General features: G+C 43.5%; 1 protein-coding gene across 6 annotated transcripts in view; it reads left to right on the plus strand.

Moving 5' to 3' along the window:
• NMNAT2 (nicotinamide nucleotide adenylyltransferase 2) overlaps window positions 1-14,983 on the plus strand; it is an 87,396-nt gene that overhangs the window by 60,700 nt on the left and 11,713 nt on the right. For all 6 annotated transcript variants that reach the window (XM_083621455.1, XM_083621457.1, XM_083621454.1 and 3 more), the window contains 3 exons: window positions 700-767; window positions 9,657-9,735; window positions 14,023-14,149. In XM_083621455.1, coding sequence (XP_083477581.1) covers window positions 700-767; window positions 9,657-9,735; window positions 14,023-14,149 — 274 coding nt within the window. The remainder of the gene's footprint in view (window positions 1-699; window positions 768-9,656; window positions 9,736-14,022; window positions 14,150-14,983) is intronic.

A 14,983-nucleotide genomic window follows, 5' to 3' on the forward strand; every position in this document is an offset into this window, starting at 1 on the left:
TCATTCATGAGAAAGTCTTTCAGAGTAAACCCTGAGGAAAAATCTGTACCTGCTGCCTTGAGGGACATCTTCGGGAGAAGAAAAGGCTAAGGAGTAGCCTCTACACAAATCCAGAGTGGAGTCTCTAAGATGGTTGGATGGTGTCCTGTACACCTCCTTCAAGCAATTCCTGCAGCCAAGCTCTGCTCTGTATTGCTCTGGTTTCCTTTGGACCACTTCAGCGAGCCTGAGTGGGGAACGGTCTTGTTGGCTGGGCAGCCCAGGACCTCCATACACAAAGCCCAGACTTGCGCCCTGGTGAGGAGGCAAAAATGCAGGAGGCAGCAGCTTTAAGTTACCAGTCTCTGGCCACAGCAGGCACTGTGATTTTCCAGCAGTTTGACTTCACCCTTGGAGGTGCACTCCATTGTCTCTCAAGGCAGACAGATACCACCAAAGTAATACCCTACAGAAGATCTAGGAGCTGTTTGTGTGGAACAATTCTGTGAAGTAGGTCTGCCTATGAATTGGTGACCAATTATGACTAATGGGAACTTAATCCAGGTTTCCCCAGTCCAACTCTTACCCATTAATGCTGCAATGGCTTCCAGGCCCAAGTCTAGTGAACCACTTAAGTGAAGACATATTTAACTTTCGAAAAGTCCAGTGCTGTGGAATCTCCTTCCATTTCTTCTGCTGACAACCTTATGTTCTTTACAGGGTCTGGTCTCCAGCCGACATCGCCTGACAATGTGCCAGCTGGCTGTTCAGTCATCTGACTGGATAAGGTATGATAGGGTACCGCATAAAGCATGCTATCTGCAATGTCTGAGTGGTTGGAGCACAGGAACATGTTCCCTCCACGATCTAACATCCAGGTCTTTCTGACTTGGCACTACATTTCCTCCTAATGGAAGCAGAACATGCAGACAGGCATGCAAGCAGCGACTTCAGATGCAACCAACAATGAGGGGTTTATTCAGAGAAGTATACTGTGCAAGAGGCAGTGCCCATGTCACCATCACCAAGTTTCTGGCCTGAGCTTATAATTCATTAGAGCATGTGAATCAGCTTTTACACCACAATTTAAAATTATACACACAAACATGCAGGAATGACGTTTTTCAGCAATGTACTGAGCAAGCCTCACTGGTGTTCAGAAGTAACTGTGAAGCTAATTGGACCCATCCTTTCAGAGTACAGGAAATGTTTTTTTACATCTTCTTCAACCAGGAGTGTGAGGCAACTGCCCTGAACACAGTTATTAGGGATAAATCCTCACTGAACATGGTGGGGCTTACTTCTGAAAAACCATGCATAGGCTTGCTCTGTAAACAAGGCTTGACATATTAAGGGCTCATCCAGACTTCCTTTAGTGCTGTGTTTCTAGGCACAGGACCATGCTTCAAACCTGAATTTCTGTTTGTTCCAATGCAGCGTTAAAGAGCAGGTTTTCATGGGGACAGCGCCAGGGCAAAAGGTAAGGGTCGATGAGCCCTAACTTGAGGATGTAATGAAAGAGTACTGAGTTCCTTAACTACCTGAAATATTTGTCTTAGAAGAACCTTCAGGTTTCATGTTACCTTTTCTCAAATATATGTTTGATTTGTACATGAGCTAAGGAGAGTGGCAACGTAAGCCTGCCTGAGTATTATGATAATTAACAGAAGCCCTTCTGCCCACCCCTTAAATTCGTGCCTCAGTAGGGGCAACAGAGAGGTCATTTCCCCAGTGGTGGCAGCACCCAAGTTCTGGAACTTGCAGCCTAGAGAGGTCTGCCTCACTTCTTCTTTGGCAGGTCTTCTGCTGAAGTGTAAAGACCTTTCTTTTTAGGAATCCTTCTGTTCTTCCTGCCTACATTGAGACCTGCTTGGTTGCTTTTCACCAATGTTCTTAATTGTTTCATCTGCTGGTCTTCTCCTGTTTTAACATTTGCCATTTGTATTATTGTTGTATTTGTATATTCCTTTCTCAGCTGCTTTGAGCTCTTTAGGAAAAGGGATATAAAGGTTTTCAGTAAAATAACACCTTAAAGAACAGCTAGAACTACAGTAACTCTTTAGCAGGCAGTTTTCTCATTAATAGATTTACCCAGAGAGTAAATCTTTGTGTAACAGATGATCTCAATTCATCATTCTGCAAGCATTTTCTGGCAGGCAAATCAAAAACTTTTGGCTTTAGGTTAGACTTGGGATGGCCAGAGCAAGAGATCACAGATCTATAAGGATCAAATAGAATATGAAGATATACATTCAGATTCATGTTCCTACATCAAGGCCAGCAAGGGAGACAAAGCATCTGTAGCTGTTGGCAAACACTTATTAGCTTGTATGGAAAACACAATTGCCACTCATTTTTTTATTTTATTGCTTAAAAACATACACACAAAAGTAAAAATTAACATAAAAGATAAAATAATAACAGAAGAAGAAACAAAAACATATATACAAATTCCCCCTGTGGCTTCCCTCCCCCAGAGATCAACATTCTTTATTTTTTACACTTTTTAATATTGCATCTTTCATATCTTACCCCTGATATTCCTAAAATATTAAGTCTATCTATTTCAGCTTTACATACTTAATCTATGCATATTAGCATGTTATCTTTAGACCAGTGTTTTTTCATATAGTCTTCAAAACATTGCCATTCACTCCTTAGTTTCTGATTTGTCTGGTGTCTTATGGCAGCTGTTAACTTTGCCAGTTCTATATAATCACATAATTTAACCAATTTTCTTTTGTGGGATAGTACCTCCTTTCCAATTTTTTGCCAGTACAGTGGAACCTGAGTTTAATGCAGGTGGTCTGCAGCATGTCTGTAGATTTGTGGCTGAAGGGAGATAGCACATCCACTGTATTTAATTTTTATGTTGATATTTTAATTGCATTTTTAGTGCTTTTATTTATTTTATTTTATTCTATATTTTTAGTGCTTTTATTTATTTTATTTTATTTTATTCTAAATTCTATATAATTCAAGTTGTGATGCAATAAAATACAATATATAAAAAGAGGGGGGGAATACAATTAAGAATCATACAACATCTGGCACAGCACATGACAATTGCGCAGCAGGCAGAAAAACCATTAAGTGGTCCATCGAGACCCCCAAAGATTCTCAAGTGGTTTGTGGTGAAATGCTTTTGGGAACCACTCGCCTCTAAGCTCTCCAGGAACTGGAGCAGCCCATCTAGTAAAGGTCAATTCAGATTGAGCCCACTAAATGTTGAGCCACTAGCTCCATGGTGGGCAAGCTATGGCCTTGTAAATGCTGCTGGATTCAAACTCCCAGAAGCTCTGGCAAGCGTGGCCAGTGCTGAGGGAGGACAAGATTCACAGTCTTGCAACTTCCAGGCAGGTTTTTCATCCCTGCACTATCTAAGCAAGTAAGGACCAAATTTCCCTGGGGTAGTCCAGTTCCTTCAGGAGCATTTACAGATAATTAAGTGCTTTCTTTATACAGTGGTACCTTGGGTTAAGAACTTAATTTGTTCCGGAGGTCCGTTCCACTTTAGCTAATGGGGCCTCCTGCTGCCACCGCACCGATACTACACGATTTCTGTTCTCATCCTGAAGCAAAGTTCTTAACCCGAGGTACTATTTCTGGGTTAGCGGAGTCTGTAACCTGAAGCGTCTGTAACCCGAGGTACCACTGTATTTCACTCTTCTTTAATTTTACATTGTTAAGACAATCTAGTGCTGCATTTCCCACCTCGTGGCTCATCCAGTGCTCCTCACCACCATGACTGTTAAGTTGTGGGCGAACATATCAGATGACACAGCGATTCTTCAAACAGCTCTTGTTTATTCCGAGGCCAGAACAGAACTGAACTGAAGAGCTCAGTCAGCCTGCTTATATAGAGCTCCAGAACAGCGTAACTGTTGCAACTTTCTAAAACTATCCAATCACTGAACGTCACTTTCGATCCTTCATTTCATAACTATCTACAATATCCCCCTGCTGGCCCAGGGTGAGAACTTCAGTACATAACAATGACCTGCTCGGTGCTTTGCATCCCCATCTCCTATGTTGCCGTTGTTGGTAGGTAGCAAAGCTAGGACATCTATTGAGTCCTTGGCAGTCTGTGATCTATGACTGGTCATAGAAAAGAGAGGACCCAAATAATTACCGCCCAGTCAGTCTGACATCAATACCAGGGAAGATTCTGGAGCAGATCATTAAGCAAACAGTCTGTGAGCACCTAGAAAGGAATGCTGTGATCACCAATAGTCAGCATGGATTTCTGAAAAATAAGTCATGTCAGACGAACCTGATCTCATTTTTTGACAGAATTACAAGCCTGGTAGATGAAGGGAACGCAGTGGATGTAGCCTACCTTGATTTCAGCAAGGCATTTGACAAGGTGCCCCATGATATTCTTGTAAAGAAGCTGGTAAAATGCGGTCTTGACTATGCTACCACTCAGTGGATTTGTAACTGGCTGACTGACCGAACCCAAAGGGTGCTCATCAATGGTTCCTCTTCATCCTGGAGAAGAGTGACTAGTGGGGTGCCACAGGGTTCTGTCTTGGGCCCGGTCTTATTCAACATCTTTATCAACGACTTGGATGATGGACTCAAGGGCATCCTGATCAAATTTGCAGATGACACCAAACTGGGAGGGGTGGCTAACACCCCAGAGGACAGGATCACACTTCAAAACGACCTTGACAGATTAGAGAACTGGGCCAAAACAAACAAGATGAATTTTAACAGGGAGAAATGTAAAGTATTGCACCTGGGCAAAAAAAATGAGAGGCACAAATACAAGATGGGTGACACCTGGCTTGAGAGCAGTACATGTGAAAAGGATCTAGGAGTCTTGGTTGACCACAAACTTGACATGAGCCAACAGTGTGACGCGGCAGCTAAAAAAGCCAATGCAATTCTGGGCTGCATCAATAGGAGTATAGCATCTAGATCAAGGGAAGTAATAGTGCCACTGTATTCTGCTCTGGTCAGACCTCACCTGGAGTACTGTGTCCAGTTCTGGGCACCACAGTTCAAGAAGGACACTGACAAACTGGAACGTGTCCAGAGGAGGGCAACCAAAATGGTCAAAGGCCTGGAAACGATGCCTTATGAGGAACGGCTAAGGGAGCTGGGCATGTTTAGCCTGGAGAAGAGGAGGTTAAGGGGTGATATGATAGCCATGTTCAAATATATAAAAGGATGTCACATAGAGGAGGGAGAAAGGTTGTTTTCTGCTGCTCCAGAGAAGCGGACACGGAGCAATGGATCCAAACTACAAGAAAGAAGATTCCACCTAAACATTAGGAAGAACTTCCTGACAGTAAGAGCTGTTCGACAGTGGAATTTGCTGCCAAGGAGTGTGGTGGAGTCTCCTTCTTTGGAGGTCTTTAAGCAGAGGCTTGACAACCATATGTCAGGAGTGCTCTGATGGTGTTTCCTGCTTGGCAGGGGGTTGGACTCGATGGCCCTTGTGGTCTCTTCCAACTCTATGATTCTATGATTCTGTGATTCTATGAGTAGCAGAGTTTGGCTTGTTTAGTTGCAATTTCTGCAAACCTAACCCAGTTGCTTTATTATGCAGTAATGAAAGTGCCCCAGTACCTCACCTGGGGTGAGTTAACCTGGGCTATCCTCTTTTCCAGCCCTTCTGTTACCTTGAGATAGCCTACTCTGCATGAATGAATCCTTACAGTATTATTAGTGAGAGTGTCTTAATTAGCAAGTTCACAACTCTGAAAACCTCAGGTGGAGAGTATAAGAAAAGAGAGTTCGGCTGCTAAGAAAATGTTTGAGAAACAGCCCAGTTTAGTAGCTCATTAAGTTTTCAAATAAGACCTTTATGCTGCTGGCTCAGCCTATGAGATTTTGATGCTTCCTTCCTTCCTTTCCAATCTGAGCTGGATGTAGAGGAGCTTAGGAATTTTGGCATTCTTTTGCAATGTGCTCCCACATCCTGAAAAAGCCCAGGCCCTGAGATATGTCAGTGAGGAAACATCCTGGGTTTCAGTTAGAGCGGGGCTGGAACTGGCGTTTTGCCACTTTAGGGGGCTGCTGCAACTGCCTTTTAGGGTCAAGCTAGATGGGATGCTTGTGCCCGTATGTTTTCCACTGTGGGACAAACAGCAGCTTTGGGGGTAGGATTGAGTTTCATGGGGATGATATAGGAGGAAAGGGCTAAACTCTCCTCCTGTAATGCTGCTTCCTCATTACAATTTCTCTCCTGCTTCAAACCAGGGGTTACAATAAATACATATTTGGTATTGGGAAGGGAGGGTATAAGAGAGGAAGGCTGTTGTTGGAGGAAGAAGAAAATGTAAAATGAACAAGTTGGAAGAATGAAAGAAATACGCGATTTGCAAGAGAATAGGATACGAGCTACCATAATTGTGAAAGGAGGGGGAGAAGCAATTACAGGAGATGAGTAAATGTACTTTGAGAAGCACAGGGAAATATAAAATAAAAGGTGAGGGCAGGGGGTGGCTAACTTGCGACCCTCCAGGTGCCAATGAACTTTTACCACCCTGAACATTTAGTGACATCCACATACTTGGCCAACCCACTGTTTGCTCCTAATTCCAGGTCTTTTAAGAACAAGTTAAGCAGCACACGTCTCAGTGCTTCTCCTTGAGGGAACCCCCTTCTTACACCCCTCCAGTGGGAGAACTGACCATTCTCCTATTCTCACCTCCTTGCTTTAGCCAGTTACTGACCCATAAGAGGATTTGTCTGTCCGCTTATCCCATGACTGCTATGCCTAGCCTTTGGTGTGGCATTTATGGAAAGATTTCGGAAAGACGTGAGTGTAGTGCCATATAAAAAGAGGATGCAAAATAGAATATTGACATTTTGGTTTCCATCTAAGATAGTGGGCATCAGCACTTTTTTTGGGTCGTGAATTCTGTAAGTCAGTCTTGATTGCATGAAGTCATTGGCATTGTTGGTGCAAGTGAATTTCATTGGGTGATCCTGGGTCCTATCAGAGAGAAATCCAAATCATAATCTCTCTTAAATCATTCAGTTGCATAAACTTTTGCCATGTCCCCACTTTGCAGTTCCCCCACCCCAGACTATAAATCCCCACCTGCTTTAGCCTTTTCTTCTATGGCAAATACCCCAGTGCCATCCCTTTTGTTACCTTTCACAGGTGCAACCCAACATAGTCAGCCAGGGAGACATCATGTCCCTCCTGTCATTCCCTCTCCATTCTTCTCTTTTGCCTCTGAGTTCAGTTGGCTCCTCCCAGAGGTGGGAACATGTAGCGTCTCTCTGGTAGTCTGGTTTGGTCCAAGGGCTTCCAGTCGCTGAACCCAGTTTTAGAGTATTCTTTGTGCCTTGCTATTTCATTCTGTAAGAAGCTGGCTTTGGTTGACAGATACTACTCTTGTCAAGTAGCCTGTTAGCAGAACAGTCCTGTGCAGAGTCCTTCTGCGTTCCAGCTTGCCATCAGGTTTGCTCATCCACTTAGGAGTTGCCTTTCTGGAATGCAGTGCACCCACAAGAAGCATTTTATTTGCACCATTGGCTAATGAGCCTGGCCTGGTGATGGGCAGAACTGCAGTTACAAGCCCCAAGTCATCTGCCCTTATTCATCTCTGAGCTGCAATTAGCTGAATGGGATACTTGCACAAAAGGGTTATATGTAATTAATGATATTAATTGCTGGGAATCCAGTAGTCCTTTTTTGCTGCAATTAATTATTTTTAAGCCTGCATTTTGTTTTCATTAAGAACATTCTCAATATTTTGCAGATAACTCATTTTTCATGAATTTAAAAATCATGAGATAAATTGATACCGTTCGTGTTGCATTTTTTATTTTTACAGGATTTGACCGCTGAAAGTCCTTTTTCTGTCAGAGGGAGAGAAAAGAAGGATAGATCCACATAAATATACCCTAGTAAACATTAATATGTTGTTGCACGCCATCCCAATCTCTGAGCAATCCAAGATTCCACAGTCCCCAGGGTTCGTGTTTCCTTTTGGAAAATGTGGCGCAGCGGGGATTGTGGTGTCTTTATGATACATGATTTATTTACACACATATATACAACCCGAGCCTACGATGGAGGGGTTCCTAGCATCAACACTCCAAGAGGGTCTTGCTTCTTCCTTAGGCTACACCTGGGATCTAAGCTGAGATCCAAGCAGAGAGTGCTCTGCCTGCTGCTTTGCATCTTCCAGTCACATAACTCTTTCTCTCTAGTTCGCATCACAGCAACTCTAACTCTTATCTCTCTAATCTCTGGCTTTATCTGTTGAGGGAGGGAGCTGCCCCATCCATTTGCCATCTCAGGAGGAGTCCCTTGATCCTTTGTTCTTCTTAATGGCCCATCACCTCACCAGGAAGGTAAAGGTAAAGGGACCCCTGACCATTAGGTCCAGTCGTGGCCAACTCTGGGGTTGTGGCGCTCATCTCGCTTTATTGGCCGAAGGAGCCAGCGTACAGCTTCCGGGTCATGTGGCCAGCATGACTAAGCTGCTTCTGGCGAACAAGAGCAGCGCACGAAAACGCCGTTTACCTTCCTGCCGGAAGGTACCTATTTATCTACTTGCACTTTGACGTGCTTTCAAACTGCTAGGTTGGCAGGAGCAGGGACCGAGCAACGGGAGCTCACCCTGTCACGGGGATTTGAACTGCCAACCTTCTGATCGGCAAGCCCAAGAGGCTCAGTGGTTTAGACCACAGCGCTACCCATGTCTCAGTACCAGGAAGTTAGCCTGGCTTAAATAGCTTTTAACACTTGCCTTAATTAAAGGGTTAGAAGTGTTTAGCACACAGCTTAATAAACATGGGTCTGTCTTAATTCACGTTGGCATAATAAACACAGTTCTGGCATCCAGTCTAACATCTACTGGAACAAGGAATTTAAGGAAGTCTGGCACCCACAAACTCATACAATATAAAAATGAACCCCTCGTTTGAGCAAGTTGGAAATGCACATGATTTAATTAAATTCATATAATTATTTCAGTGAAAAGAGAAAGAGAAAAGGTTCCTATAGCAGGAGAGATCAGCCTTCCCTAAAGTGGTGACCTCCAGATATTTTGGCCCAGATGATCATTGGCTGTGCTGTCTGAGACGGATGGGAATTGTATTTTAAAGGATGGGATTAAAGGCTAATCACCCTGAACCTGGAAGGGTTGAATGCTGCATGTCTAAGTAACTGGGAAATATATATATTTCACAAAAGTGAAAGTTAAGGAATTTGAAAGCCAGGGCAGTAAAGCCCAATTCAAGGCATAGATTCCTTCTAAGACTCATGGGACTGTCACCCTCTGATTAATTACTTGACGGGAGTAGAGATGACACTTGAAATTTATGCTGTATTTAATAATCAGCAATAAATTGGAGAGTAGAGACAACAATACAGCTGATTGATATATCCCTGTCTCCCCTGATAAGGTTTTTAAAATTAGTACTGCTGTGTGTGCATCAGATGAATACGAAGCATTTTAACCACCGTGGAGCCTTGCAGAAGTGGCCAGGCATTTCAGAAACTCCCGAAGCTGCCCGAGTGTGGACCTGATCAGTAATCGGGGTGGAAGACCAGCGGAAATCTCTCGGTCCAACTATAATAAATGAATATTTGCAAACGGACAAGCAGTTTATGTATTCGCACTGTGGTATATTAAATTAAAATAACCAATTATCATGATTCGTGATTGTCAAGGCAGACTTTCTTTTCCTTTTCCTCACTGTAGGGTGGACCCCTGGGAATGTTATCAGGATACTTGGCAGACCACCTGCAGTGTACTGGAACATCACCGGGATCTGATGAAAGTGAGTTGATTGCTAAGAAAGATAGTGGAGGCTGGGGGAACCCAGGCAGGTAGCTGAAGAGGTGAGGGGATGTGTTTTAAATATAGACTTAGGTATGGTTGCTTTGCTTTCCATTTTTACTTTTATCACAAATTATTAGTACGTTGAGGTGTTTTTTGTCTGATGTACATATCCAATTTAATTTCACTGCTGCTGCTGCTGCAAGTTGAATGGATTCCTAGGCAATGTTACATAACTCTGCATAAACACAGAATGTTTCATTAGAAATAAGAGTTCAGTATCCAGAGAACTTTAGCTTTCTTGTAAAAGAAAGAACTAAAGAGAAAGAAGGAAAGTTTGTAGCCCTTGGGCTTGAAAGCACTTGGGAATGCCTGGTGAAATTGTAGTATATTCAGTACTGGCCAAACAAACAAGCTCCGAAACCTTAGTACTTTGCTATATGTATTCCCTATAAGCATTCAGCTGGCATAAATGCAGCTATATTGTATTGCAATGGTGGCAGTGAAGCCTCTGATCCTGAGTGGTTGAACCAGCAGAGTTCCACACGTTCAGTTTGGAAAGCAGTTTTAGTAAGTGAAGGAACAGTTGCCGGTGTGGCTGGGATTAAGATGTTTACACAAAGGAGTTCTCAGTACTGGGAAGAAATGCCCGGGCACTCTGAAGTACAGGGAACCCAGAGGTAAGGAAGCTGTACAGATGGTAAAGAGTAGAAAATGAAGTGACAAAAAAGAGCCTGGAGGAAGGGTAGCTGGTAGCTAAAGGGCACACACATTTTTTGCTAGACTGCTCTTACTGTCACTCGCAAAATGTCAGTGCTTAGGATTTTATTATTTGGCATGCACCAGCAAAGTTGTGAGAGGCAGTTCCCAAAATTACCTTGTTCCAGCCAAATTGGGACACTTTGTAGGAACGCTTCATTACTGGGGGAAACCCAGCTCATATTAACAGTTTGGACGTAATGCCAATCCAATCCATGACTAGCACAAACCAGCCAGCGAACAGGTTCCCAGACTGCAGATCGTGACTGGCTTCGTTCAGCATCCTCCCCTGTACTGCTGCTGCCGTGCTACCCGGGGCTGCACCATGGCTTGGCTTCGTATTATGTCCGTACCTCGCACAGTAGGTGTCTCCCAACAGCTCTCAGCACCATTACCAAATTACAACTGCACGACTGGTATGGTGGTATGATACTCCTCCTTAAAATACCCATGCCAACCTCCCAATGCCATTTCACATGTTTCCAACCATTCATTAATGGCAAGGACTCTGCTCCGGTGTGCTGCTTTAGCTCTTAGAATTCATGCTCAAGAAAATAATTCTAAACACCTTTATTCTGTTCATCGATCTAGCCGTGGCAAGGAAGTGGGGGAACGGGAGCAGGCAGCCAAGAGTGCCAAGCCTAATGGCATTGGGGAATGCGTCAGAGAGGGAGAGGCACCAAATCCAATGCTTCACCTGCCAGGAATCATTTATAAGGGTGCTTTGGGCCATTTTCAAAATGGTCATCTGCTGCACTTGCAGCCTGCGCACCCATATATAAACAAATGCATTTGCTGTGTAATCTTTGAGCACTTAGAGATTGAGCACTGCACTGGGAGAAGGCAGTCTAGCGGCAAAAGGATTTGTTGTATTCAGATCACAGGTGAAATTTCCAAAAGCCAATTTCAAGTTAGCATTTTGCCCCAAATTGTTGACTTTTTAAAATTGACTTCTTTTCCTTCTTATCCTGTCCTTTAATAGAAGAACAGCAGCTAGATGGATGTCCCAAACAGAACAAGCCCTATACATTTACCAGGAAATGTATGAAAAGGCTCCCACAACCAATGAGTGCAGCCAATTAACATCCATGAATCCTTATGGAAGAGCTTTGTCTAATCAGTGCCAGATTTATGTATAAGCTAAACAAGCGATAGCTTAGGGTCCCACTCTCTTGGGGGACCAAAAAAAAAAAAAAAAAAGGAAAAAAACCTGGATGTACATTTCCAAAATATAAGATAAAAAACAAATAAAATAAAACCTAATTAAGCAACAGTGTTTTGTGTTGTGTAGGCTCCTATGATGTAAGTAATGTTATTAATATACTTCTTCGTAATTGTATTTCACTATTAATATACTACTTCTTAATTGTATTTCAGTACAACAATTACTTTGATAAAATACATATTTTGTTATGTGCAAATGGCCTTAGATAGCTATTAGGTCCATCAATTACCATATAGCATATATTCAACACAAAAAAGCGACAATTTATTGTTGACAAAGGACAGCTGGACATATCAAGGGCCCCATTACCTTCAGTAGCTTAGGCCCTCATCAAACCTAAATCTGTCCCTGTGTCTAATATATCAGTTTCCTCTTCCTTAACGTCAAAGGACATACTCTGTGGACTGGGCCAACCTAAGGCATTTTGCCGCTCAACTGCCCGCTGCTCCCCCAATTCCACATACAGAAGTCAGGCAGGCTTACAGTTGAATCTTACTTCATTACTGGCAAGGAGAAAGCACCCCCCCCCACACGCCTGTGAGCAACAGTCTAGCTTAGGGGGCACAGGAGAGGCTGTGCCTGGGACACATAGCTCTGTCTTTCAGCACCTCACCTCACCCCCCAACACCCCCCATCTGCTGCCTGAGATGACCTCCTCACTCCGCCTAATGGTTGCATCAGTCTTCTGTTTGGAGAGCTGTGGTTTAGTCCTGAGATTCGGTCACACTGCAGTAGTGATTCATGCTCACTCTGCATGATGCCCGGGTGCCATGCTGATCTTTGCATATTGTTTCTGTGTGAAGTTTTTACATTGTGTGACAGGTTTTTCAACACCACTGATGTTGGCAATTCATTTCTAAAGCAGTAGATTCACCTACCATTTTATATGCTCAATGCATTGTATCTTCTGTTTCTTCAACTACAAAAAGAAGGAAAGAAAGAATTGAGTGCCCTCTGGTGGCCAAAAGAAAGACTGCTTACTTCAGAATGCATTTTTTAAAAAATTCATTCGGTTTAAGGATTTATTTATTAATTATTTTTTTACAGAGTAGCTGTGCTGACTTCAGTCATGAGGGATCAATACTCCTTCCTTCCCCCTTTTCCCTAGAATCTTCAGGGTCCATCAATGGGTCATAAATTTAACAAGCAAGATTGCATACTTGAGATCTCCCAGCAGTGAAGGCTTAACTAATCTGTGTTAAGTGGTCTTGAATGTCTTAAGCTCTTGCTTAAGAAATGCCTTGATGTATCAAATCAACATCCATTTTGTTTAATGCTCTTTTTAAGAATACCAGAACTATGTTAATTGTGCTTTACCACGCCTGCCTTGGAGAGGATGTCAAAATCTCGGTACTTTGATCCATCTCTGGGGGGAATGACCAAAAGCACATTTTGGTGGGAGCTCTAGTTGAGATTCCTGCGTTGCAGGGGTTGGACTAGATGGCCCTTCATGGTTCCTTCCAACTCTACAATTCTATGATTCTATCATTGTATGAAGGATAGGAGGGTTTTGCAGGTACGTGGGATATTTGGGTAGTGATGGAGTGCGCGTTCTAAGTTGAGGTGCTTGGATATGCAAGCACCCCTGCAAGGAGAATTGAAGGAGGCACAGGCCACGTCCAGCAGATCTCCCACCCTGACTTCTGCTTACGGTTCCACCCCTTGGCAGTCTCTCTTCATCAAGCCTGGGCTGGGCTGCCTGCCTGCCTTTTGCAACCTGAGATTATGGGTGACTGCTGCTGCTGCTGCCAGTGGTATGATCTTAGGCTGGAAATCCTGCAGCTCCAAAAAAAGACTGGTGCAGAACAAAAAAGCAAGCCAGTGCTGAAGACCCTCTTGCCACAAAGATCAAAGATCAATCAAATATCTTGATTGATGAGCTACTGTTTGCTGCCGCTATCCACCTCCCCAGCAGATGCTTTCAGGCATGCAACAAGATTACTTATTGAAGTCAGTGGTGATCTAGAGGTCTCCACTGGTTTTATTAGACAGGTCAGAGTCTTGTGAACATTTTTCTTTCTCAAGAACTTGCAAGAGCCCTGAAACTGAAGAAAATGTTTTCAACGACTCAGATTCTTTTGAGCCAGACATGAGGCTGTTCCTCCACCTCTGCCTTTGGGTGGCCAAGGGGGGTGGAGTTGGGCGGATGAAGGTCGTGGGCAGGGACTTGTCAGGAGAGCACTGGCATATTTTGCAGGTCAGAGAAAATAACTTGGTGAGTACAGTCACATAGACATCCCTAAGATTGCCGAGGTATAAGCAATGAATGCATAAATACCAACTGATACTCACCATTTCTTCTAGCGAGTGACTGGTTGCATCCTCTCCAACGTGAACACACCTTCCTTGACCCCAGTGATTGGGCAGCCTCAGAATGAGTCCCCACAGCCTATCTATCAGAACAGCAACCTCTCGAACAAGCCCACCGCAGGTAGGTTCCAGCAGAAGGCAGCCAAGTTCTCTGACGGTGCTCCAATTTCTGGGGGAAACAAGAAGGCAAATGGGAAACTGCTCAGACTAATGCCTAGAAAGCTCTTGGATCTGTGCTCTTTAGGCACGGGACAAGTAAGTGTGGATGAGCTCTCTTGGGTCACCTGCAGTTGCTCAATACTAGTTGCATGCAGCTTTGAATCAGGGTTTAAAATTAGATTATTAATTCAAATGATGTCTATACAAAATAAACGAAGGCTACAATGCTACACACACTTTACTGAGAAGTTAATCCTGTTGAATTTAGGACTTACCTATGAGTAAACATGCATAGGATAAGACTCTACATTGCTTGCAAATGTATGTAAAAAAGTCCCAGCATATTTTTTTAATGAAAGAGGAGGCATGGGAGATTGGGGTTTTGAGTAAATGAGCAACAAGCTGGAGGGATGCTTAGCTATTTCCCACCAGCCATTTTTCTGCTCCCCAGCTGCTTTCCACCCTGCAGAGTTCCAAATGCACAATGATCCATGCAGGCTTGTAGCTGGAATCCCAGGAACTTCGGAGAGAATTTCTGAGAGCAATTTTGTTCAGGAAAAGGACTGGTGGAGAAAGGGGCATGAAAATGTGTCCTTTCAATGGCTGGGCTCCAGAGAAGTGGCACACTTGGAGGAGAAAACAATTTATTGCGTGCTCAGGTGGGATGCAAGTAGCACAAACCATACAAATACATGAGAAAGCAAACAATTATAACTTCATAAACCCACAGAAAGATTCAAAACATCCAGTCGTAGCATTCTATCTCACAGCAGGCTTGATCTTTTAAGGCACTTTG

The sequence above is a fragment of the Podarcis filfolensis genome (assembly GCF_964270895.1).
Source record: "Podarcis filfolensis genome assembly, chromosome: 6".
In the NCBI taxonomy this organism is placed as follows: domain Eukaryota; kingdom Metazoa; phylum Chordata; class Lepidosauria; order Squamata; family Lacertidae; genus Podarcis; species Podarcis filfolensis.